This window comes from Vanessa atalanta, chromosome 30 (assembly GCF_905147765.1).
Source record: "Vanessa atalanta chromosome 30, ilVanAtal1.2, whole genome shotgun sequence".
In the NCBI taxonomy this organism is placed as follows: domain Eukaryota; kingdom Metazoa; phylum Arthropoda; class Insecta; order Lepidoptera; family Nymphalidae; genus Vanessa; species Vanessa atalanta.
Window position 1 is genome coordinate 4,800,606 of NC_061900.1, and position 27,484 is coordinate 4,828,089.

A 27,484-nucleotide genomic window follows, 5' to 3' on the forward strand; every position below is an offset into this window, starting at 1 on the left:
AAATTAGACACATGCAGGTTTCCACACGATGTTTTCTTCAAACAAATACTAAGCACAAGATAATTCAGTGGAACTTCCCTGGGTTTGAACCCGAAATCATCGGTTAAGATGCACGAGTTCTAACCACTATTACATCCTGACTCTTTGCAAACTTCCGACGTGTATTTATTGGCAGCTTGTCAATGACAAAACAAAAGAAAGGGACATAACATCTTAGTTTCCAAGGTTGGCATTGGCGAAGTAAGGAATGGTGAATATTTCTAACAGCGCCAATGTCTACGGGCGGTGGTGACCACTTAACATCAGGTGGACATTTGCCGGTGCGTCTACAATCCTAAAATCGGTTAAAAAAACAAGGGAGCAAAAGCTGCGGGGCTTTTATACATATTAGCGTTAGGTTCTTTACAGTTAAGCCATGTAGTTCCTTAAAATCCTAGGCGATAAAATATTCGCAGTTTGTCGACATAGGCAAACCTTACTCCTAAGCACAGTCGTATTTAAAGGTCTGGAGGCCGTGGGGCAACAGAGGCGTCAATATCCTAATAATTTGTTATGAATTAATTTGAATACTTTGATTTCAATCAGTAAGCTATAATTCATTTACTTGTATGGGTAACATTTGAAACAGTAAATAGCAACATTATTATTAATTTGACTATGACTATGGGCCACAAGGCGGTTGCCGCGTTTGCCCTACCTTCCCTCAAATCTAAGGATAATTTGCGATGAGTTTCGCTCGCGTGCCACACATCAATCGGACACATTTTTGTTTATGGCAATGGTTGGCGGACGAGTATGTGGGCCACCTGATGGTAAGTGGTCACCACCGCCCATAGACAGAGGCACTGTAAGAAATATTAACCATTCCTTACATCACCAATGCGCCACCAACCTTGGGAACTAAGATGTTATGTCCCTTGTACCTGTGATTTGCTCACTCACCCTTCTAAACGGAACACAACAATACAGAGTACTTTTGTTTTGCGGTAGGATATATGATGAGTGGGTGGTACCTACCTAGACGGGCTTACACAAAGCCCTACCACCACGTGAAACGAGTGGACGAGTGCAATAAATACGTGTGTATATTTTCGATACGAAAACCGTTAAATATAAATTAAATTTGACTTTATTAGTAATTATCCTTGCGATTTCGTAACGAATTACAAGGCGATGTAATATTCCCGAGCATAAGAAAAGGCCTTTAACCAGGCTTATTCACAAAAAAGCCTTCTTAAGGGCCAGCCCTGAGCCCAGTGGCTAAGCAACAGGGTATCTTGTATATCGGTGTATTATATTTTTGAATATTTTTAATGAGAAATTATTTAAAACATTTATTTTATGCTTTACTTATTTAAGTACCCTTATCTCTATTGTTCATTGCGTGCATAACACATTTCAGAACATTTTTTTTATATCTATATTTAAATAATTTTATATTTTTTCCTACATTCGTTAGTCTAAGGATACTTTAAACATTTATATCAGTAATTATAAACAGTCTTAATTAATAGTGTACTGAAAAGCTTACCTTTTTATTATTGACATCATGAATACAACTAATAATTAAACTTCATATTTTTTTTATAAATAAATCAATAAAAACAACTACTCTCGTTCGTTTAAATCTAATAACTGAATTGGATTTAGATAAATCTGATGGACAACTTAACAAAATGATGACAGATGACTGACAAGAATATTTTTTCTTTAACACAATCAAAGGTTATAGATCTTACATCCTAGTCAATTATTTAAAGCTAATGGTTGGTATTTAATATGTATGTATGAATTTATTTTTATCATAGGTATTATATTTAAAATGTTTTTTAGGAATTTGATGTTAAGTTGACAAAGGCCCATAATTATAAAGAAGCAAGTAAGACCAGAAGGGCTACTAAACGACACTAGTAATTTTCTTCACGCCGTAAAATTTGTTGCAATTTCTAGATAAGTAGTTTAAGTCCAGGAATATTCATCGAAAGATAATTTTATAATCACTCTATATATTTTTAAATAGCATAAATTTTACAGAAAATGACCAAATGCGATTATGGCATAGTACATATTATGTAGTCTTTTTTAGGTAATATGACGGGCTTAATAAAGAAATATAATTTCTTAAGGAAAATTTAAAATATCGATATTGTCTAAAATTATTTTCAGAAGTTTATATGGAAATACATAGATTTTAGTTATAGTTTGCAAATATTATTGATAACATATAATTTTTTTTTTTAACTGTAATTTATTTATATCATGTGGCAATATTGCAAATGTCAAATGTATATATAGGAAATTTTAAATTTTATTTGACATGCTTATAAGCAACTTAAAGCTCAATTTAAGCAACATTTAATATTTAATTATTAATTTAATATAATAGACTATGTCACTGTGGCAATTCTCCGAGTCATCGCTGCCGCTTCTCAAACGTTGTATCGAAGCTTCGAAATTAGATTTGAATAATAAATGGATTAAAAGGTTTGGTTCTTATAACCACTTGGATATGAAAAATGTTGTAAACGAAAACGACAATAAAGCAATTCCAATCCCGTCACCAGAGAATACGAATACAGATAACAAAGAAACACTAATTCAAGACAAAGACGAAATATCTGACGACATTTGGCGGGAAATAATTGATATTGATCCTATTTCTCAATTCGATTACTTGGTGGAAAATTGTTTAAAACATTCAGCCCTATATACAATGCTGGCCGAAAAATTATCACTAACATCCGTTGAAAAGTTGTGCAACCATATTTTCGAAACGAATGTTCTAAATTTGACATTCCTTCAGAAATTCTATACGTCATTTTTGCCGGTATATTTGAAAAGAGAATACACGAGGACCTCCTTAGATATAATAATAAAGGCTGAGAAATATAATAGTGATATATTTAAGTATTTATTAGAATTAATAATTAAAGATACAGAATTACCCGGTCAAGTTATACAGCAGTATATATCGACAATAGACACTAAATCTCAATTGGAATTAATGAAAAATATAATTTTATTTAATTTGTCTAATGAGGTTTTCATGCATCACTTATATTCAATACACATATTGTATAAGAATTGTGAAAAAACTGATTATATACAACAGTTCATATTAACAAAATTATCAAATGTCTCGCAGCATTGTGTTAACGATAAGAACTATGGTAGACTTCTGTTAACTTATCTGCAAGCTCAAAAGAAATTTAATAAAAATTATACAGTTATACAAAAGATCATTGACTTGCACAGATCTCCGTTTAAAAAACCCTGTATGAATGCATTCAACGAATTGCAGAAATTACATGATGATTCTGTTTTAAATTCAAATGAAAATTACTAAAAAGGAATGTTTTTGTTTCTTATTTATTATCTGTATGGTTTATAGTAATATATCACCGTTTCATTTCCAAGTAACATCGTTATTAAAATCGGGATGAAGTAATTGCCATAATTTTTTATAAGAATTACATTGTAACATGTAAAGAGCCGAGATGGCTCAGTGGTTAGAATGCATGCATCTTAACCGATGATTGCAGTTTTAAACCCAGGCAAGCGCACTGAATTTTCATGTACTTAATTTGTCTTTATAATAATTCATCTCATGCTTGGTGGTGAAGGAAAACATTGTGAGGAAACCTACATGTGTCTAACGTCAATGAAATTCTGCCACATGTGTATTTCACCGTATTGGAGTACCGTGGTAGAATATGCTCCAAATCTTCCCTTCAAACATGAGAGTACGTCTTAATAATATAATTAAAAAAAAAAGTTAAGTGAAGAGCAGGTGTTGGAGAGAGTGGTTGGAGGGGTGAGAGGTGGGCTATATAAATGTGTTGTGAAATTATTTATACAAGGTTATTGGTACTACAAATTTCCACCAGCTTCCCTTTTTTTTCAGTTGCTTTGAAAAGAGGTCCTAGTTGTTATACATTGCTGGAGAGCTAATAAATTGGTAATGTTTTTAAAATAATTTACCACACAATCGTAATGTTTTCTTGTATTTAAGGCATTCCTGTGGAAAATAATATAGTTTTACGACTCGCATGTTTAAATTTGAACCGATAATTGTTTTTGTTACATCAATAAACAACCAGTAATTATTCGTTTATATAAATCGGAAGAAAAAATTAGATTTTAATTGATACCTTTTTTTTAAAATAAATTTTTTAAGTTGCATTTTTGTAAAAGCTAAACTATCGCAAATAGTCACTTAAAGGGAATACGTCGCATTACCAATAACATAGTTTATTTACAAATAATTGTATTTTCTGTGATATAAAGTGATTTGCAAAGAAAAAACATCTTTATTTTCCCTGAAACCCTTATGATGTTGCATACCGAGATATGAAATGGTACTGCCACTCTGCAATTCGAAAATACTAGTTATGGACCGCTGCGTCTCTCGTCCCTCAGGGGTTGGTCTTAAGGTATGAGGCATAAAAAACTAGCCTATGCCCTTCCTTGGTATTCAAGCTTGCTACAAAACAAACTTCATCAAATTCGGTTCAGTAGTTTGTCGGTGCAAGGCAACAGACAGACGGTTATAATATTATTATAGATTAATTAACAATTGAAAACAACGAAATCTTACTTATGTTAGGAAAGTGTTATCTTAATTAATATTTAAAAAAAAATATTTAATAACTGCAGTGTGGCAACACCAAAAAAAGTATAAAAGGCAAGTCTCAGTGAGCGAGTCCGAGAAGCGCAAATAAAACGTTCAATTACTTAAACTATTTATCAAAAAAAGAAGTAAGAAATGACATTTATCCTATATAACTAATTAATCTAGTTTCTCCTGCTCGAAGCGTGAACCAGAAGTGAAATTTCCCTCGTACTCGGTACCGATGGTTGGCGGGGATTCACCGGTGGTCTTGATACTGCTCGTAGGATTCCCATGTTATGATTTTGACATATTCAATTTGTTGTATTCCACAGAATGCTTGAGCAACGTGTTTCGAGAATTCTTGAATTTGGAATGTCGAGAAATATAATGCGAAAAGTATAGACCGCTGATTTATCAATACATATTATAAGGAGAATTAGTGTGACTTTCCGAACGTCATGCGTCAAGCTGTCAGACATCTTTTAAATGCATTAACTTTTTGGCGGGAAGCAGCGCGTTATACGGTCAGGCGTATCATTGAAAAATGTTTTTGTAATAATATTAGTAAACCAGAAATTGATTAAAGTATTTTGTTAATAACTAATTATTATTTTATATTCATGTAATAAATTTATTAAAAGTAAATTTTGCCGCTTTTGCTCTGTACACCTGTTCGTTTGTGTGTGTCTGCGTGTGTGTGAATTTGTATCTATATTTCGTTACTATTTATGAATGAAACTGTAGTAGTTTTAATTTATATATATCCATTCCTCTAGTCTCGTGCATTTATAATCAAGATATTTTATTTTGCAACGTTATAATTTACAACCATCTTCAAAAAGGGGGATAATAACAATTCATGTGTATATCTTATTGGTTTATTAATTATATAATAGTTAAAAATATATGTCGGAGGAGCAGGATGCCGAACAGTTGGGTTCGGGGATTGATCCGACATTTGGAAGGCTATGTGGGCGTACAATGGAGATATTCACAAAATAAAAAGGATTTAATATCGTCTAATCATTGTATTCATTGATTCAATAATCGTACACTACAATAATATCAAAGGATTACAATAATTCATCTCGATTAAGAGCAAATGGGTTGGCAAGCAACCATCGCATTCGAATCGCCTGTCAAAACATAACGACTCGCGTTGCCATGACACTTACAACTCCATTCGGGGTGACCCGCTCTTAAAATTAAATCAGGCATCAAACACTATTGCCAAACAAAGTAACCACGCTCCGATATATATTTTATACTTCTTATATCTAATTATTATAGCTTGTATTTAATTTATATTTTTAATACATAGTGTGCAACATGATAGTGCACGGTGAGACTACCTGTAAGTAGAACTTCGCCTAGATAATTTTGAACTGTATTTTTTTTTTAATTTTGATGTATGGTATCTACTGTTGGTTGTCCTAATGATAATAAATAAATAAAACATTTCTCATGAAGTAAATTAAAAATTAGCACGTATGTAATTATGACAAATTTCTGATCGATTTTGAACACTTTAGGCATTATTAACAAAGAACAGCAGACAATTATTATTTTCTTATAATGTAGTAAGAAAATAATAATTGTCTATCAAGTACACTCTTCACGTATCAAGAATGTAAGGTCTCCATAGAACGCCTTGTCATTTAAGGCAGAGAAGTGGTGTACTAGTGCCACAGGCCAGGGCGCCGAGGTCTGGAGTCTCCTGCCCGCGTTAGAGTCGGCACTCGCTTACATAGCTCGAAAAAAATTTATCCACGATTTAAACTCAAAAACGGCCCTTGAACCAGCCGGGCTCTTGCAGCCTAGTTGATCCTGGTCGAATATAAAAGTTCACCAAATTCATGTCCAGCTCCTGTCCTAGATGGTTAACGCCGGCCCTTATTGGACTGATCAAATGTGAATAGCCAAATAAGGGCCGTTCGTTGCCGAGTATTCTAAAATTACAGCTAAATGGGTAAGACGTTACATCGTAAGTAACATCTGCCAGCAATTCAAAATCAAAATATACACTATTCAAGTAGGCTTTTACAAGCACTTTTGAATCGTCATTTAACAAACTATTTTAAGTAAAGCTACCACCGGTTCGGAATGTAGATTCTACCGAGACGAACCGGCAAGAAACTCAGTAGTTACTCTTTTTCAACATCTAAAAATACAATGCTGTTAGTTAAATACAATTATATATGTATGTTATGTCTCTTCATGGCGACTACGTCAGCTTTGCCATAGTTATGTAGAAATTTTGCAGGATTTTCATCTCTATATGTACGACGAGAGAAGGCGTAAGGCTAAGCTAAGTTAAAAAATAAAACAAAGATATCCAAACTACACTCATTTAATCACTCGAAAATCGGATGTGGCTTACAAAAAATTTAACAATGAATCCAACAGACCATAAATTGCAGAAACCTCACTGTTTTTAATGAATAAACCTTTTTTGGCTCTATAATAACAAGCCTTTACCTAAATAATAATAATATAAAAGTCAGTAAAGGAATGCTTGGGAAGATTAAAATATAATATAATTAGGTCTCTGCAATTTCTGATTTTATCCTATTTGTATATGAACACTTTTTTGTGGATCACAGCGGTTGTGTGGCGACTTTAATAAAAAAAAAAATTCTAATGACAACAGTGTAGCAGATAAATTTTCACTATTACGATACATTGATGTAAACATATTTTGTTAAACTAAGAAAATGTACGTTAACTTTCAAACGGTAAAACATTTTCTGATAGATTTATGAAAAATAAAATGTATTCGTTTTATATTCATTAATTTAAAAAATATATATCACAATGGCAGAACGTGTCTTTTATTAAACATTTAAAGCAAATATATTCGCAATAACAAAGAAATAAGCAGTATGGAAGACAAGAAACAAAGAACTGTAAAGTCGACACACATTTTAACAATCCTAAGATTAATTTCGGTTTATCAACAGTAAAATCACAGATGTATTTTTTTTTAAACAGCCATCCCCGCCATTATAAATATTAAAGCTTTTTTTATTCTATCGTGCATAATATGATTTTATAATGTTAATTGTAGTCTTACAGAATAATTTAAATTAAAAAAAAAAATAATAAATGACAGTTGACTGAGTACCTATTAGAATTGTTTTCGAACGAACTATTTATTGCTTTTTCCCACTTTGAAATTTGTACGTACTACGTATAAAAATAGTAATATTATTGTAAAAAAAAAAACCATTACATTTAGAAACTTATTAAAATGGATGCCTAATTAAGTAGATTATATGGACTTACGTTCTAAGATAAGTATTTTAACAGATTAAATTACTGATCCTGTGCTTGTCACCACATAAAACGATCGCAATGATATAAGATATTGCTTTAAGAAAACACAGTTCTGGAAATAGACGTTCTAACCTAGATTTATTTTAACTATTAAGAATAGGCGGTCATAATCGGTACCTTGGCATAATTTGACGTTTGTTTTTTTTTTTAATACTTTTGAACACTTGATTCAAAATCAGTCTTTTTGGAGGCTTATTTATGTATAGAATTATTGAGATCCGGTTCGCAGTAAATTAATTTGAGACTATTATTATACATGCAACTATAATATAATTCTACATTAGTCGTTAATACGTAATGAAGTAAATAAAAGTTATTGTTCGACAAAATTGCTGAGAAAATACGAAAAAGTTAAATATTATTTATAGAAAAGAAAATCTGTTTAAGAGGACGACGTTAAAATTAAAAACTTAATAAGATATGAAATAGAAATAACTGTTTTTAAAAAAAAACTGAATTGAATATCTATTTTTTTTTTAATCTGTGACTTAAATTGATGTCTTAATACAACTGTAATGTTTTTGAAAAAAATTAAACTACACGCGAAAGAGTTCATTATCAGATATATGACTTTAAAGAAAACTGTGCCTACTTATGTATATACAACTACATTTTTTTATTCATTTTTTATTTTGCGAGTTATTATTATTAAGGGTATTCTACATTAATTCTAAATCGTTACGTAAATAGTAAAAAAAGCGAATTAATCTTATAAACCCTGTGCATTCGAAAATTCGACGTCTCACTTTATTTTTTATTGAACACCGGTAAAATTTTTAGGAACATATATTATTTTTTTGTAAATATTTTTCTTAAGATTTATAATTTTATTTCAAAAAAGAAATCATGTTCTGGCTGTATGCGAGCGGACAGATGGCGCAAAACGTTTAGAAAAAAAATAAACTTAATAATCTATAATTGCTCGTCGTAAACTTATAGTTTTTTAAATGTTTCGCAAGCCTTGTATGCGTTATCGTACATACCACAAACTGTTAATTTCAAGTAAATCGAATGAACGATAGGCATGTCGCACGAACAAACAAATTCCTTTTAATATATAAAATAAATATTGATAACCAGTTCACTTATGTATATTTTGGTACGTAATTGTGCTACAAACATATCTGGAGCAAGAAGTAGAACTCAACTTCAATAGCATAAACATAAATTTAAAAATATTAATTATTTAATGATATTTAAATGATCATTTTTACGAAAATTCAAAAGCAACACTTTCATTATGCAGCAGAACTTACCCAGATAAGTTTGTTTATTTTGTATGTGTGTTTAATTATTAAGATAGTGAGAGATTATTAATTATACATATATAAAACAAATTGCTTTCTAGATCTATTTACCTTAAAATATCGATCTCATCCAAAGTATAACATAGATGTAATTAAACATGATTTTAGATTAAAGCCAGAATACTTATACTAAATTCAGAATTAATATTAGGATGAACGCAGCTTAGCATATAAAAATGAATTTGAGCACCTTTTGTTTTGTAAAGAAATTAAAAATATAAAATAAATGAAGTTTGGAAACAAAAAAAAAAATCAAAATTAACAGTCAACAGACAATAAATAGAAAATATAGAATAGAAAAAAAAGGATAATTAGTTTTTGTCAAGTTTACATTAATGTGAAAATTAGTGTAAGATTAATTCAAGTTTAATTCTTGCATAGATCAACATGCAAACTGATAAAATTAAAAAAAAAATCACATCAAACATCGATTTGACAGTTCAAAATTAAAAAAAATATATATTGTTAAGAAAAGTAATTGAGCTAGTGAAAATTAAATCGATGCGGGACGTTTAAAATACATGATATTTAATAATAAATTGTATAACATCACTAACCAACTATATCTTCAAGTTTCTCCCGTCGGTCTACGTGTTGAGGGTCGGAACAGTGGGCCATGAGTACTGATTCACCAACGATTAAATTCTCGAAACATAACGAACAAGCGTATACTGCATCCCCAAAGCAGACAATCTTATTCTCATCGCGGTACATTCTCATAGAGTTCAATACGGTGCTTGGTTGAATTTCCTTGCCAGCCGACATACATTTCTTAATATAGGCCGTTTTGTATATAAAATGTATTTTTTCACAATGTGTCTGACTTAATATGTGTCTCAACAAGCTATTCTCATCGTTATGTGTATCTTTGCATGACGGACAGTAGAAAGTTATAATATTCTTGGATTCTATATCTGAGTCCGTTAATTCACAATTGAGTTGTATGCTATGGACTTCTACGTAGAATGTTATGCGTTCGATAGCGGCTTTCTGGAGCAATGTATTGTAGAGACTCGTGTCTTGGAAGCTATTGTAGCTGACAATCTGGTCTAGAGACTCCGAATAAGCTGTTAATGTAGATGAATCAAGGCTGAAATTACCGATCGATGATGTGATTGATGAAGAACCGTCACTTGTTTTTGTCGTTAGTCCGGAATCAGTTTGCGAGCTCGGTGAAGATGGTTGGTGACATTTGCAAAGGCATTTACATGTATCTGAGTCATCGGAATAACTCGTGTTATCAATGTTGTTTGTGTGGACGTCATCCATGGAAAATAGATTTATCATTGCTTCTCTTAAATCTGGAAAATCAAAGTGTTTTATTCTTTTCTTATTACTAACGTTTTGACGTTTCGATACAGAATGTTTCTTCGTATTAAATGTGATACTCTTATAGTTTCCTAATTTATTGCTCTCCGTATTACTTTGTAAATAAATTCGTACAAAATCTTCTATAATTGATTTCATAGATAGTAACTGTTTTTTCAATTTCATTTTAACGTCATCATCTTCCCTCTCCATGACGATATTCCACCCAATGGGACTTGGACCTCTATCATTCTTATTGTATAAGTGTTCACTATTTTTAGAAATATTGCTTCCATCTGTTCCGGAAAGAGCAGTAACAATAGACTTTGAATAAAACAGTTTTGATACTTCGATGTGAAATTGAAAGTCATTGAACAGTTTCCTTAAGAAAGACTCGATTTTATCCAATTTGATTTGATAATTCAATAACAACTGGACTCGTTCCTCTTCATTCTTGTCCAATTCAACATCTCCGAACGACTCGAGACTAGTTGAGGGTACTAACTGATTTTCATCACTTGATTGGCTGTCGGTGACTTTACGACACATTTTAATCGATGATTTATTCGTGTGAACCGACACATCAGAATCTGATTGCTCCGATAAAGATTCAATATCTATATCCTCAACAAATGGTGAAGATGGTTGATCGTCTGATATTGCATCAATTAAATCAAAGGATTTATTGAAATCAAATCCTCTGAACCGCTCGCTAAACACATCAGAACTCTTACATTCTAACAAAACATGCTTTGGTGTGTTCTCAACATTATTGAAGCTATCTTCGCTTAAATGGTTCATAGAATGACTCGCTTTTTTGACGTCTAATTTAAGTTTTTTACATTTACGCCTTTTTTCTCGCAATGGCGCTTCCACACTTAGCGTTAGTAAATCTGTGTCTGATAAAGAACCTTTCTTGGCCGCGAAGTTTTTTACAGATTCGGGAAGTTTTAGACTACTTGTGCATTGTTTCGATGTAGAGTCTGGCTCTGTGGACTCGAAGTTTATGATAATAGGTTCGTCCGAAACATATGTATGTCTACGTCTCTTCAAGTTCGTATCAGACAAGACATTTTCAGTATTATCTTCAGATTTTTTGAAATAATTGATGTTCGATAGCATTTTTCGAAAAGAAAACGCCATCGTCGAGTGTAAATTTCATACGTTTTCATACAAAAGCGAGTTGGAACACTGGAAATAATCAAAACACGACATCAAAACAACAAAGAACTCACGAAAATTGTTTAATAAACGAGCAAATTTTACCTGTAGTTTTAGAATGTTGCTAGAAAAGCGTCGGTCGGTTGATATTACACTGATCCTACCTCATACTAACTGAGTTTTAGTATTATATTATTAAAAAATACCCTCAAAGTTATTACAAATCAAATCCTTTGTCAATTCTTGTTTGACAAGTTACTACCCAAACCAAAACATAAGAGAAAACATCTGGTATAGTCCGATTAAATTAGTAGGTCATTCGATTATTAATCATGGTGCAATGTCACATCAATCGATACATGCAACGTGTTGACCGTCTCAGTGCTTTTTAAATTAGTTGTGTATTAATGTTACATATATTGCCATATAATAATTAGAAAATAAAATCAATGCTACTATTACGTGAATCAGAACGCATTATTTTAATGTAATAAAATACGTTAAATTTCAGATACAATTTTGAGAAATTTAAATAAGAGATTATTTTAAGAGGTTGCGAAATTTGATTCTATACTCCTTGACAGGTCAATCTTAAAAGCTTGTAAAAAAATGGGTCCTCAAAAATATGTCACTATTAAGCGTTAAGAATTTATACTGTTCAAATTTCCCACTCAAGTAAGTAATGAGCGCTTCTTAAAATTAAAACTAGGGTGTATAAAATAAATTAAGGTCCATGAGGTAGATTATCGTATAAATAAAACCCTATTCCAATTCACGGAGCTGTCATTGGTCAAGATCCTGAATAGTCTTAACCGTTATTTTTGTATTCGTGTTAGTAAAAATGTAAATAAAAATTTTAATAACAGCAAAGTTGCTATCGGAATTTTAATATTAATATTGAAATGGATAAAAATAGTTGACTGTATAAATCTAAGATATATTTGTCTTTTTTCTGTTGATCACGTACGTACGTACGTATTTTACAGTTATGACTTTCTTTACCTAAGAAATTACTAATTTTAAATTTTGTTTACTATAAAAATAGTTATTTTTCATTTTACTTAGAATTTATATCAGTAAAAAACAGATGAAAATGGCTTGTGAAAAGAAAATGAGAAATTTGAATGAATTTTCCTTATTTTCGAATGATAGTATTCAACAAAGTATTTGTTATATCGTAGAATATTTAATATAAGAAGCTTGTATAAACTAACTAGAATTAGGAAAACTGTGGTATTTGGTCAAGTCAATAGGCCAAATATTTAAATCATCAGTAGTGTTGCCATCCCACTCCCAGTCGACGGTCGCGATTTGATGTAACCCACATTTTCTAAGGTGTTTTTTTTAATTATCTGTGTAGTAATAGCAAATATTCACGTATAATTTATATTGTATTTTTTCTTTAAATTGACCAATATTCATAGACGGGATGGCTGTCTATGGTGTATCTCTGTTTTTATTTGGTAACTTGTGTTGAATGTGCCACCTTCTTTTTATTTGAGATAGATAGGTGGTTCCTACCACCAATTGCTTATGAAAGCCGGTCTGGTTAGGACCACCCATTCATCAGATATTCTACTACAACACTCAGTACTGTTCTGTTCCGGTTTGAAGGGTGAGGAGACTACAGGCATGAGGGACATATCATCTTAGTTACCAAGGTAACTTTGTTACTACAAATGTTAATTTTATTTATAGCGCCAATAGCTGTAGGCGGTGATGACGACTCATAGTTAAATGGTAAAAAAAGGGGATCGATCGATTTATGTTCTTACGTATTTATAGGAAGGAATTTTTATATATTTACATTATTAAAAAAGGAAAAAATAGGCTATTTGACAATGCGAAAAATAACGTGTCAATTATTGTGATCAGTATATAGGTATTATGAGTTTAAAAATGGTTATTTATTAACGAAAGTTGAAAATAATAAGTAATTTATTCAAAAATCCATAAATAAAAATGCATTTTTTTAAGCGTTTGTCACGTGACACAAAACTCTCCCGATTGGTCGGGCTTATGATGAAGTCACTTGCTTATTAACCTCCTTTGCCTACTGTATGTGGATTATATGTGCTACAGATTACAATACAGGCAAATGACGTCACCGATCACATTGCAGCGCCATATTGCTATTTCAATACGGATTTTTTTTAATTTGATATTTTTCAGCAAATATGTACTAGAATTTAAAAAAAGCAGCTTTCACTGGTTTCCTTAACCCCTACTAAATAATATAAAATGGATTTTAAAAACCAGTCAAATAGCCTATTGATTGTATGTATGGTGTATTTCTGGTATGTTTACATGAAATAATTCTCTTTATTAATTAAATACACCCGAAGGTCGAAGGTCACTGCGAAGGCGGGTCGTGTCGCTATTCTATAAAAATTAAAAACAAGAACAATTCTTATCAACTCATTTATTCTAAGTGTACAAGTTCGGATGTTTCTCGACGATGTCCTTCACTTCACCCGGAAACGTCGCCATCTTGCTTGAGATGAAGAACTTGAGCGTGTCTCGGAGAGCGTTGGGGAAGTATGGCTCGTCGATCTGCTTTGCCAATACCAAGTAACAGGATGATATGCGCCAACGTACCTTGTAGTCTTTGTTTTCGGACTGAAAAATAATAACAATTAATCCATAACGACAAAACTACCAATCGTAAATTTTTATGCGAACCTTGGGAATAAAACGAACGCGTCCATAGTCTATTCCAATCGAATAAGGAAAAGAGGTAAACAAAACTCAGATTCACGTATTTGATACAATTCGCTAATAACTCGGCTATAAACACTACTAAGAGTTTACGATTAATATATCTCTATTTATAATACAACACTGTTACACTTAACTACTTATATCCACTTTAATTTTACTTCCAAAGTTTCCATAACAATTTCTTTGAAGTTCAAAACTGTTCCGTCGCCGGTCCTTCTGAGATCTGAAGTGTTTAATACCGAACCGAAACGTAACGCTTCTATATTGAATAAAGATTTCGACTTTGACTTTTCGTTTTAAATAGTATATTATTGTATTTGGCTAACATAACTTTGTATTTTAAATGTCGAAAAAGAGTAACTACTGAGTCTCTTGCTGGTTCTTCTCGGTAGAATCTGCATTCCGAACCGGAGGCAGCTTCACTTAATATAGTTTGTAGAATGACGATTCAAAAGCCTTGTATCGTAATGGTCTTGAGATTAAAATTAACAACAGATATTTACCTTAATAAGTTGCAAGGCCCGCAGCAGCGCGTTCGCGAGCGGCCATTGCTGTTTCGCTCTAGCGACGACTGTGTGAAAGAGACGGCTGGCGCTCTCCGCTGCGGACGCGCTCTCCGCCGACAGACCCGACACGCAGCAGAGCGCTTCCACGTACGCGTGGATCAGACTCTCCGGGTCGTGTATTGTCTGAAATTTTATTATTATATATTGTTAGTAAAATTAATTGCGTCGTTACTCTTGTTGTAAGTCACTCGCTCTTGATGCAAACGTGCGTAGTCCTATGGACAGGCCCTTGGAGGTAAATAAGTTCCAGTCTCCTATGAGTAGAAAACTACTCAGCTGAGGGGTCCACGTTTATCGTTTAAATATAGAGGACTCGATATTCAAATTATTTTTATTATAAGAGCCGAGATAGCCCAATGGTTAGGACGCGTGCATCTTAACTGATGATTTCGAGTTCAAGCCCAGGCAGGCACCACTGAATTTTCATGTGCTTAATTTCAAGCTCGGCGGTGAAGGAAAGCATCGTGAGGAAACCTGCATGTGTCTAATTTCAACGAAATTCTGCCACATGTGTATTCCACAAACCCGCATTGGAGCAGCGTGGTGAAATATCCTGCAAACCTTCTCCTCAAAAAGAGAGGAGGCCTTAGCCCAGCAGTGGGAAATTTACTGGTTCCTAATATAATACATTAAAAACTTCTCCGAAATACGCTGCGTCCTTTGGCATGGGTTCCATGTTTATGAGTTTTTTTGGCTCTTCAAGCGATGTTCTCGGCTTGTAAGCGTTTGAAGTGGGGCTTCCTAGTTTTTTAATAGCCTAGAAGAGGTCGGGATGACATTGCGCGGCTGTAGGCATCGACGCAGGGGATCGAGAGATCACTCTCTGTGTAGTCAGTGCTGAATGCGTGCATCTAGACGAGTTTCCTTTCCATTGGATAAGGAACAACTAAGGATGTCGGGACTGAGCTAATAATAATAATAAAATAATATTGGACAACATCACACACATTACTCTGATCCCAATGTAAGTAGCTAAAGCACTTGTGTTATGGAAGATCAGAAGTAACGACGGCACCGCAAACACCCAGACCCGAGACAACGTAGAAAACTAATGAACTTTTTCTACATCGACTTGGCCCAGAATCGGACCCGGAACCTCGGGAGTGGCGTACACTCGACCACGGAGGTCGTTGAGATGAATGAGATGAATCTCTCCCCCTCCCCCCTTTTAAGAGTTCTGTTCAATACGCAAGGAGAGCCATGGGACAGTTTCAGCAATATTTTATTGCCGTTAATTCAGATTGATATCCTTGTTGGTGGTATTACAGTAGTACCCAAGGTTAGTGGCGCATTGGTGTTATAAGGAATGGTTAATATTTCTCACGGAACCAATGTCCATAGGCGATGGTTTCCTCACCATCAGCCAGCCTATTTGCTCTTCCATCATTTTATCATCAAAAAAAAAAACAAAAATAAACCTGTAGATGAACATCGATGACGTCAGCGGCGTTTGATCCAAGCTTGGTCAAATTGTCCAACGTTGGTTCGTGCAAGAATTTACCAACGTCCGTTTCAACTTCTTTTACAATATCTAGAAAAGATATAACATTAGTTACTGACTGTTCTGTGGTACAGTGGACTCCGGGCACCTGTAATCCGAAATGTCTACTATTATTGAACATCTTTCTGACAACCATCGCTAACATATACTCTATTCCAACCATAAGAGGAGAAAAGTCAAATAAACAACATTTGACGGCAAATTGACGCGACGTCATTGGTCGAGAGCTCGATTGATCTGTGATATTCGCTGTGGATTTGCGATTGGCGTTCGAACGTCGACGAAACCGTTATCGGAACTTTGGAAGTAAAATTAAAGTGGATATAAGTAGTTAAGTGTAACAGTGTTGTATTATAAATAGAGATATATTAATCGTAAACTCTCAGTAGTGCACAATATAGCCGAGTTATTAGCGAATCGCATGAAATACGCGAATCTAAGGTTTGTTTACCTTTTTTCCTATTTCCATTAGAATACCACCAATATTGCGCTCGATGCGTTTTTTTTGTTTCGATTCTGTTTGCTTAGTTTGAATTCGACTACACGTGATAGTGTATTGGTAGGAAGTATGATTGGTACTTCAGAGTATAACACATAGAGTCTTATCATTGTATATGTAATTTGTCGGTACAATGTACTTTTATGTCATAAAAATACATCGGTAAAGAAGGCATATTATTCGATACAAGATTATATAGATGATAAAAAAGCGTGGAGTTAACGCTCGTTGACTTCCAGGCAGGAGACATGACATACATATATAATTGTATTTAACTAACATGACTGTATTTTTAGATTTCGAGAAAGAGTAACTACTGAGTTTCTCGCCGGTTCGTCTCGGTAGAATCTACATTCCGAACCGGTGGTAGCTTTACTTTAAATAGTTTGTTAAATGACGATTCAAAAGTGCTCGTAAAGGCCTATTGAATAAAGTATATTTTGATTTGGATTCTTAGAAAGTACTCCGACAGCAAAATTTATGACGGATTACCGGGGGGGTCCACTGTATTAATGAACTATAAACAAAGTCATCGACTTTATAATACTAGATGAAGTTTCACCGGTCTGCTCCAACGTTATGTTCCCGGCGTCCAGGCTGGTCTCGAAGTGTTGAGCGTCCTCTGTGGCGCTATCCTCTGAATTCTCCTGTTCTGATTCCTCTTCGTCATCGTCCGAGCCGGATACATCTAGAACGAATTATATTTGCATCGAATCGATTTCACAGCGTTTAGTAGGCTAGATCTAGATTAGCATGCGAAAGCGATCCAGCGCCCTCGACGAGTCCCACATACCCGCCCCCCCAACTTCTATATCTTCTGGGGAAACGCGTAATACGATTTCAGCGACACAACGAGGCTTTAGCCCAGACCAGTACAAGAAACCTTTTTTTTTTATTTACTTATCAATTTCTTATACTAAGGTTGTCTGTTAAGGATATCCAGTCTAACTTTCCATAAATCCCGCGAGTTTGCTCGTGTTTTAGGGGGGTCGGTTGTCAGGTGTTAGGTAGAAAAAATAACCGTTATCCTTCCTAGGGATTCAAGTTTGTCTCATACCAAGTTCCATCAATTAAGATGCAATGGTTTGACCGTGAAGAGTAACAGACAGCAAGACAATAAGTTACTTTCGGATTTGTAACATTAGTGTCAATAAGGAAGTACGTACATTCATCTTCGCTTCCTTCACCGTCGCTGAGTTCCGCTGACGGTCCCAATTTACTTTTCATCGTTTTCTTGTTCGCTGCACCTCCTAAACTGTTACCTGATGACAAAAAATTATAATAAATATATATAAAGATTGATTAATTAACTAGATGACTTCTGTGTTCCAAGTTTGGTAGCGCATCCGTCATGTAAGGTTAAAAAGTACTATGCTCTCTAAAAAGATGTGTTCCGGTTTGAAAAGTGAGTGAGCTAGTGTAAGTACAAGGGATACAATATCTCGAACTCCAAGGTGTACATTTCCTATCAAATTGCCAAATCGGGTCGTACGCCTCTTCGTCCATAAAAAAAAATTTCAACATCGCCAATCTCTATGGTGGCCACCAATTTGTCGGATTAAAAATTAAAAAAAAAAGAATCGACGCGATTTTGTCGACGCTACCACCTTCGGTCCGTAAGGTGGTAGCGTCGACAAAATCGCGTCGATACGTATATCAGTTCCAAAAAAATTGTATTGTGTTCAAATCAAATCAAATTATATACAATAAAGTTCACAATGAAGCCTTTCTCTTTCTTCACCGGAAAGCAAGTCTCACCCGCGAGCACGACCCTCGTGAGCCTGTCGGCGCTGTCGGGCGGCGCCGTCAGCGCGTCCACGACCTCCATGCACGCCTCCCGGCCTATCTCGTTGTGGCTGAGGTCGAGTGACTGAAAATATCAAGAAACTAAATTAATAATAATTCAATTTTTGTATATTTTCTCAAATGTTGCCAATATAAAAAAATATAGTCCATTCCACTGGTAGGAGTTCCGGCGAACAAATAAATCGACTTTGACTCGACGTGATTTTGAACAAGGATCCGTGAAAAAATTGCATTTTGACGCAACCGTAACGTATTTGAGTTTAGGCAAATCAATCCGAAGGCAGTCTCCGAGAGTCGATTATTTTAAACAACCCGAACAGCTCATTTTTAATAAATAAAAACAGCTCCTATTTTTTTTATTAACATAACAATGCCTCAAATTAATTAAGGAATTACATATATTCCTATTTACCCCTACTTTTAAGCTTATCGCTTGTGTTAGGAGTGGGGAGGACAATAGACTAAGGGATCAGGATCGTTGCTGGGACTTTTTACCAGTGCTTTATTGACGCTTGGATCCTTCCTTTGGTTCCTTTGAATATTCCTATTAACAAATCTAGTAATGGATATCATATTTTCAATGTTAGTTGTCTCTGTTTTGTAATTGTAAATACTACGGGATTTCTTTACTAACGCTTCAAATCTAAAGGGATTCCTCATATACTTTATTACCTACATCAAGATAAGTTGGTTTTACTTTAAGTGGATATAAGTTGTCAAGTTTTGTATTATAAACAAAGATATATTAATTAAGAACGAATAATGTTGAGCACGAATAGACTATTCGACAATGCGAAAAATAAAGTGTCAATTATTGCAATCAGTATATATTATGAGTTTAAATATGATTATTTATTAACGAACGTTGAAAATAATAATTAATTTATTCAAAAATCCATGAATAAAAATACATTTTTTTAAACGTTTGTCACGTGACACAAAACGCTCCTGGTTGGTCGGGTTGATGATGACGTCACTTGCTCGTTGACCTCGTTTGCCTACTGTATGTGGATTATATGTGCAACAGATTACAACACAGGAAAGTGACGTCACCGACCCCATTGCAGCGGCATATTGTCAAAGTAGCGTTTTCGCGCGCTATTTAAATATTGAATTTTTAATTTGATATTTTTCAGCAAATATGTACTAGAATAAAAAAAAACAACTTTTACTGGGTTCCTTAACCTCTACTAAACAATATAAAATGGATTTAAAAACCCAGTCGAATAGTCTATTATGTACACGTAAGGTTTATTTATTTCTACACCTCCTACCATTGGAATGGACTATTTAACAATCATATTTTTATTGAAATCCTCCGCCACTCCGTTCGAATGATCACCAACACACGTGCAGCGTCGTCACTCGAGGAACTTCAAGGTCGCCCCCCTCCCACCTCCAGTCAGCCCTTCCCGTCATCATCAAGTCTTTGCCAATACGGTCCAACATGCGCTACGTATCGACAAAAACTTGACTGTGATGGAAGCGCTTGGGATCGAAGCGTCGAGTGGATTAGTGGGCGGATATCCGGAACACTAGCGTTGGTTAGTAATGTGAAGCAGCTAGACACAGTCAAGAGATACACACCTGCCACCATTATAGACTAAATATTCTACTATGTTTGAAAAACTAATCACAAAATATTGATATTCCAAATAAAAAGCGACAAAAAAAATGCATGCGTATAAATAAACACACTTCCTTGCCATAAAATTAAATTAAATTTTAAACCGTTCTTATTCCCGCTGTAAGTCATTTTGATGACGTCAGATTGTTAAAAACAACAGTCGTGTATGTACGACCGGCACTCATTCAACGTTAACGGCTATAAATATTTGGTGTTTTTTGGGAAAATAATGAATTACAATCGCTTTCGTTGGAGTGGAATGTACAAATACAAGCATTAAAACTCCAGAAAAGTTGTTTATCAGAGTGCCAGACGATGTTGATATGACAGTTTGCCTATGTGACGTCACGCCATGGCGGCTCGCGTTTTAGGTCGCGTGATATACAGGCTAAAAATTACGACTTTCAATTTTAATATAATAAATTAATAATGCACTTTGATGATACAAAATTTAATATTTAGAGGTATATAGTTCTGCAATTATTTTAATTTTTATCGAATTTCATAATTTAATTTTCACCACCGAAAGTATCCTATTTAAAGTATATTATATTGTGTAGAGCGGGTACACATACAATGTGTCTGTGACTTCAACGCATCAAATGATACCGCTAATAATATAAGGCGTTTTAAGACCAAACACAAAGATACAAAGTAAAATTAAAATTTAATTATATCACAACGTCCTATAAGATTATCGGAGATATCGTTACACAAGTACTAGCGTGGCGATAACTTGCGGACGAGATACGTCAGACGTTGCCGCTCCGAACTATTCGTACGCAAACTATTACCCCAAAGTACCGCCGGCTGACGTCTAAGGGGGGGGGGGGGGTTTCAAAGGGGAGCGGGCGCGTCCGTCGCCGTTTGCAGGTCATTGAACTGATTTCACAAATGGTGTTTTAATGTCCGTTTTTTATATATCGTTCGAAAATTACACTTTTTTATTATTCGTTTTTTTTTATGGCATTGGTTGGCGGACGAGCATATGAGCCACCTGATGGTAAGTGGTCACCACCGCCCATAGACAAAGGCGCCGTAAGAAATATTAACCATTCCTTACATCACCTATGCGCCACCAACCTTGGGACCTAAGATGTAATGTCCTTTGTGCCTGTGAATACACTGGCTCACTCACCCTTCCAACCGGAACACAACAATACAGAGTACTGTTATTTGGCGGTAGAATATCTGATGAGTGGGTGGTACCTACCCAGACGGGCTCGCACAAAGCCCTACCACCAAGTAACGTCGTCTGTTCGATCGTTTGATTTAATGTGATGACGTCAGCGGCACTCTGTGTAAATAATACAATCGAATACCTAAAGAACGAGATGCATCATTTAGTATGAGTCTTATATATATTATATTCCAACCATAAGAGGAGAAAAGCCAAATAAACTACATTTGACGGCAAATCGACGCGACATCATTGGTCGAGAGCTCGATTGATCTGTGATATTCACTGTGGATTTGCGATTGGCGTTTTGAACGTCGACGAAACTGTTGTCAAAACTTTGGAAGTAAAATTAAAGTGGATATAAGTAGTTAAGTGTAACAGTGTTGTATTATAAATAGAGATATATTAATCGTAAACTCTTAGTAGTGCACTATATAGCCGAGTTAATAGCGAATCGCATGAAAAACGCGAATCTAAGGTTTGTTTACCTTTATTCCTACTACGATTGGAATAGGCTGTATATTGGTTTAGTAAGTATTATTCAGTCAGGCAATACAAAAGATATATCGTTAGTGGTTAATATTTACATATATATTAATTTACATAATATAGTTAATTGTATCTAAATATATATACACCATACCTCCAACAAGACAGAGTTCTCCTTGAGCCCTTGCGCCAGCGCACGAGCGCCCGAATTCTTCAGCAGACAGTCGCCAAAGTTTATTGATTTCAGGTTTTTTAATCTGTGAAGGACGATTATTGTTCAATTACTTTTATTAGGGAACAATATCCCCTTGCCCAAGAAGATTGGTAACTCTTTTCTTTGTCGAACCGCCTTAAAATGGAACTCGCTTCCAGCAAAGATGTTCCCCTCCTCTTATAACCTGGATCAGGGCCGGATCTACCATATGGCTTTTTGGGCTTTAGCCCAGGACTCCGGGGATTCAAGCCCGAGATCAATACGTTTAGGTATTAGGTGGTGTCACCAATTTTAATGGGTACGCCACTAGTCGATGTAGAAAAAGTTCATAAGTTTTCTATGTTGTCTCGGGTCTGGGTGTGTGTGGTACCGTCGTTACTTCTGATCTGCCATAACACAAGTGCTTTAACAACTAACCAAGAAGCTATCTGTAAACCGGCTGTCTTGGTATGGGCATATTATGCGGAGGAATGAGAACCATGTTGTGAGAAAGGTTTTGAGAATGGATGTGGAAGGATTTAGAGGTAGGGGACGACCGAAGAAACGACGGATGGATTGTGTGAAAGGCGATATGGTTAGAAAGAATGTTACTTGTGAGATGACGTCCGACAGAGAAGTATGGAAGAAGACATGCTCCACCGACCCCAAGTAAAATTCGGATAAGGGCAGGAGGATGAAATGCTTTAGCTACTCGCATTGGGATCAGAGTAATGTATGTGATGTTGTCCGATATATATTTATTATTATTAAAGGCTGGCATTGTAAAAAATATTAACCATTCCTTACATCCCAAACTAAGATGTTAGGTCCTTTGTGCCTGTTGTTACACTGGCTTACTTATCCTCTAGCCTGAACACAACAACACTAACTGCTGTTTGGCGTTAGAATCTGATGAGAGGGTGGCATTTATCCAGACGGCACAAAGCCTAAACTATGCAATGAGAAGTATTTATAAACAAACAGTACACTCCTTGGTCTCTTTTGAATTCAAACTTCAATATTTTCATCATTCGAACTCCGTCTTCTATCAAAATCGAAGAATAGACCACTATTCCTCTACAAGATTTTAAATTAACATGGTTACTTTTATTACTAATAGTATTTAAAACGGGATATTTGTAATAGTATAAACAGTAGGGGTGAAAGTGACAGTGGTAGCGCAACCAGTGTTTACGCAGCAAACGTACGAGAAAGGAGGTAGTACTCCAGTCTCTCCCGTTTCAAATAGCGTTAGTACTGGAGTCCGTACCGCGGCAGCGCGGCGGCGAGGGCGGCGGCGCCGCGCGGGCCGACGGTGTTGTCGTTGAGGTTGAGGCGCGCCAGGCGCGGGTTGTGCTTCAGCGCCTCCGACAGCGCCGCGATGCCCACGTGGTAGATGCCGTTCTGCGGCATCGCGATCTCCTCCAGGGTGCCCATCGACTGGAAATTGAAAACGATTCTCCTCTTAGGCCAGTTCGGGTACAAAATTCACGGTTAAGATGCACTGGTTCTAACCACTGGACCATCTCGGCTCATCTCGAGTACCTGAGCTCAAAAACAGGGTCGAGTCATTAAAAAATCTATACTAATATTATAAACGGGAGACTAACTCTGTCTGTTACGCCTTCACGTTCAAACGACTGAGCCGAAACATTTAAAAAAACCATAAGTAAAGTAATAAAAATCTTAGTTCCAAGGTTGGTCATGCATTGGTGATGTAAGGAATGGTTAATATTTCTTCCAGCACTATTGTCTATGGGCGGTTGTGTCCACTTATCATCGGGTGGGCCATTTGCTCGTCCGCCTACCGAATCGAATTCGAATCCAACACCATTTAAGCAATAACTAAAAAAAAAAACTCACAAACTCAGTTCTAATTTCAAATAATGTAATCTTACCCGAAAAACACCAGCTAATGCTTTCGCCCCCTCGTTCTCCAATCTGTTCCGCCCCGCTATGAACACACGGAGGCTGCGAGGATTCGCCGACAAAGCCTTCGCTAGCAACCGACCTCCGGTTATACCTAAACCATTATTGTTTAAGCGTAACTCCTGAAAAAAAACGTAGTACAAATTATAATTCTTAAGGTTTTATCATGATAATAATATTTCCTGTTATTATAACTGTATGTCTAGTCGGAGGTTTTTTTAGTGCGATAGTGGTAGAATTCTGTCAATCGATAAGCAAGTGTAATAAACTCTATTCCAAACATAAGAGGAGAAAAGCCAAATAAACATCATTTGACAGCAAATTGACGCGACATCATTGGTCGAGAGCTCGATTAATCTGTGATATTCACTGTGGATTTGCGATTAGCGTTTGAACGTCGACGAAACCGTTATCGGAACTTTGGAAGTAAAATTAAAGTGGTTATAAGTAGTTAAGTGTAACAGTGTTGTATTATAAATAGGCATATATTAATCGTAAACTCTCAGTAGTGCACAATACAGCCGAGTTATTAGCGAATCGCATGAAATACGTAAATCTTAGGTTTGTTTATCTTTATTCCTACTTCGATTGGAATAGGCTATACTCCTGTGTTGAATAAAGAACTTTGAATTGACAAACTTACTCAATAAAGTAAATTTTACTTGAGATTGTCAATATAAACGCCCGCACTCGCAAAATACTGGAAAAAACCGATCACGAGCGTTCACGTCGTCACATTCGAATGCAATAATATATTATAAACTCTTTAGACAAAGTAAAGAATTGTGATTCCGATTTCTGTCACTAGATGGCGTTGCTTTGATCCCATACAAAGCGTAGTAGCCATCAAATCTATAGAATAAGTAAAAAAACACTCGAACTAGGCATATAGAGTGACTGGTTAGAGCTCTTGAATTCCCGTATGTTGTGGGTTTTAATACCAGACAAGCACATTTCATATGCATACTTAATTTGTATTTATATAATTAATCTTGTGTAAGAAAACCACGCGAGGATACCTGCATGAGTGTAAAACTTATTCCAAAACACTCTAATTCACTTGGCATTAGAGTGTTGTGGAATAAGTTCCAAATCTTCCCCTCAAAAGAGGCTCTAGTTCAGCAGAGCATCCTTAACAGGATATCAAATACTTTATTACAGAATATTACATACTAATATCCAGCTTAAACATGTTAAAAATATCACAAGAAATAGTTTGGTCATATAAATATCTCACCTGTAATTGTGAGCACACATCGCTTTGAAGCAACTTCGCCAAACCCTCAACCCCGATGGGACCAAACGCATTGTCACTCAGGTCCAGAATCGAAAGACGGGCACCGGCTTCTATCATGCCATCGCCGAGTGCACTCTGGAATAGATTATTATATTTATTAGTTTAGGAAGCACATTCGGATTTTAATTAATATATATATATATATATATATTAAATTAATTTAAGTACAAAAAGATTTCTATCTTTCACCTATTCAGGAGTCTTCTTTCTTCTTCTCGTTAACCTTCACTGTTAAAAAGTTGACACTTACGGTCTCAAACACTTCAGTTAGTCAGTGATAAAATTATCTTCAGTCACTGCAGTGTCGTATTTGTTAAGAGAACTTAATATACTTAACTTTATAGGTGGTAGGGCTTTGTGCAAGTCCGTCTGGCTAGGTACCACCCACTCGTCACATATTCTACCGCCAAATAACAGTACTCTGTATATCTCTGTATATCTGTGTTCCAGTTAGAAGCGAGTGTAATTACAGGCACAAGGGACATAACATCTTAGTTACCAAAGTTTGGGGTGCATAGGTGATGTAAGGAATGGTTAATATTTCTTACAGCACCATTGCCTATGGTCGGTGGTGACCACTTACAATCAGGTGGCCCATAAGATCGTCTGCCGTCCGTTTTATAGGCAACAAAAGGATAAGTTACTTACTAAAGCTGGTGGGATCTCTGTTTTCATTCTCCCGGTAAACATGTCTGAGAATCTCGCTGTTTTTAACTCGGGATGTTGGGCTAACGCTTTTGCTATGGCTTGTGCGGCTTCCACTCCGAGAGTGTTGCCCGTCAAAGTCAGGTACTGTAAGTCTGGACATGCATTGATAGCATTCACGATTGGCTGTGCTGAAATAACCACAACACTTATTAAAAATAATATAACACAGATGAAACGAGTGTGGTTGTTGCTTTATTCTTCTTTAAAGAAGCAATATGATTATTATAATGAATAAAATTGCATGTGGTGGAGATGAGAATGCTGAGAGGAATGTGTGGTGTTACACGAATGGATAGAGTAAGGAATGAGTACATAAGAAGAAGTTTGCAAGTGACACCGGTAACCGAGAAGCTATCTGGAAACCGGCTGAATACCGGCATGTTATGAGCATGTTATGCAGAGGAATGAGGACCATGTTGTGAGAAGGGTTTGAGAATGGATGTGGATGGATTCTATATCCTTGGTAGGGGATGATCAAAGAAACGATGGATGAATTGTGTGAAAGACGATATGGTTAGAAAGAATGTTACTTGTGAGATGACGTCCGACAGAGAAGTATGGAAGAAAAAGACATGCTGCGCCGACCCCAAGTAAAATTGGGATAAGGATAGGAGGATGATGATGATGAATTAATGAAATAATTGTTTAATGTTTAAAGAAACAATATCAATGAGTGTGTACATTATTATCAGCTTGCTAAAAACTTATTGAAGCTTTTCGTCCTATATAACACATCTACTAAGATATTTTTAAGCAAATTTGTGTATAAAAAGGCGGTTAATAAAGAGGTTATAAATTATAAAAAAATAGTAATATATTGATGTCATTTATGTATTATATTATTATTATTTAACGGTATAACTATAGTTGTATACAGTAGGCTTATAATATTGTTGATGTTTCACGTGTTATTATATTTACGTACCATCGTTTTCGTTATCCAATTTCAACGATCTTCCAGAAAAATCAACACCACTCACTGTTCTATTTGGTTCGTTTAAAGCTGTACATATTGCGTTCAAATCGAACGACATTTTAAGTTATTCTATTTGTTTATTAAATAAAAATCAACAAGAAAATAATCGTAGCAACGGATTTTTTTTAATTTTTCTGCGCTCCGCTTGTCAATAAAAAAGTCAATTCGATCGATTGTCAACTTCGTAGTGACGTTTATTATACGCATACTCCAAAGTCATTTTGTGATAAGATTATTTTTCAAATAATCCGTATTATACAGTTAAATA

The 27,484-nt window shown here is 35.2% G+C and overlaps 4 protein-coding genes across 6 annotated transcripts in view; 1 reads left to right on the forward strand and 3 right to left on the reverse strand.

The window, feature by feature from the left end:
* Positions 1 to 1,640, reverse strand: part of LOC125075155 (lysosomal alpha-mannosidase-like) — a 36,596-nt gene extending 34,956 nt beyond the window's left edge. For all 3 annotated transcript variants that reach the window (XM_047686771.1, XM_047686774.1, XM_047686772.1), the window contains exon 1: positions 1,532 to 1,640. In XM_047686771.1, coding sequence (XP_047542727.1) covers positions 1,532 to 1,551 — 20 coding nt within the window. In that variant the 5' untranslated portion in view covers positions 1,552 to 1,640. The remainder of the gene's footprint in view (positions 1 to 1,531) is intronic.
* Positions 1,641 to 2,373: 733 nt separating this feature from the next.
* On the forward strand, positions 2,374 to 3,489 carry LOC125075258. Its single transcript, XM_047686955.1, has one exon. It carries the CDS (start codon positions 2,390 to 2,392, stop codon positions 3,344 to 3,346), a length of 957 nt encoding a protein of 318 aa, XP_047542911.1. The 5' UTR covers positions 2,374 to 2,389; the 3' UTR covers positions 3,347 to 3,489.
* Positions 3,490 to 6,946: 3,457 nt separating this feature from the next.
* LOC125075340 lies at positions 6,947 to 11,971 on the reverse strand. The gene is made up of 2 exons (XM_047687067.1): positions 11,830 to 11,971; positions 6,947 to 11,754 (listed from the first exon to the last, which is right to left on the reverse strand). Exon 2 carries the CDS (start codon positions 11,704 to 11,706, stop codon positions 9,808 to 9,810), a length of 1,899 nt encoding a protein of 632 aa, XP_047543023.1. The 5' UTR covers positions 11,707 to 11,754; positions 11,830 to 11,971; the 3' UTR covers positions 6,947 to 9,807.
* A 2,160-nt stretch (positions 11,972 to 14,131) lies between these two features.
* LOC125075365 (ran GTPase-activating protein 1) lies at positions 14,132 to 27,382 on the reverse strand. The gene is made up of 12 exons (XM_047687100.1): positions 27,166 to 27,382; positions 26,181 to 26,368; positions 25,473 to 25,607; positions 24,205 to 24,357; positions 23,577 to 23,746; positions 22,268 to 22,370; positions 18,770 to 18,881; positions 18,178 to 18,273; positions 17,574 to 17,699; positions 16,430 to 16,542; positions 14,949 to 15,134; positions 14,132 to 14,343 (listed from the first exon to the last, which is right to left on the reverse strand). The coding sequence occupies exons 1-12, from the start codon at positions 27,272 to 27,274 to the stop codon at positions 14,152 to 14,154; spliced, it is 1,683 nt and encodes a 560-aa protein (XP_047543056.1). The 5' UTR covers positions 27,275 to 27,382; the 3' UTR covers positions 14,132 to 14,151.
* Positions 27,383 to 27,484: the final 102 nt, after the last annotated feature.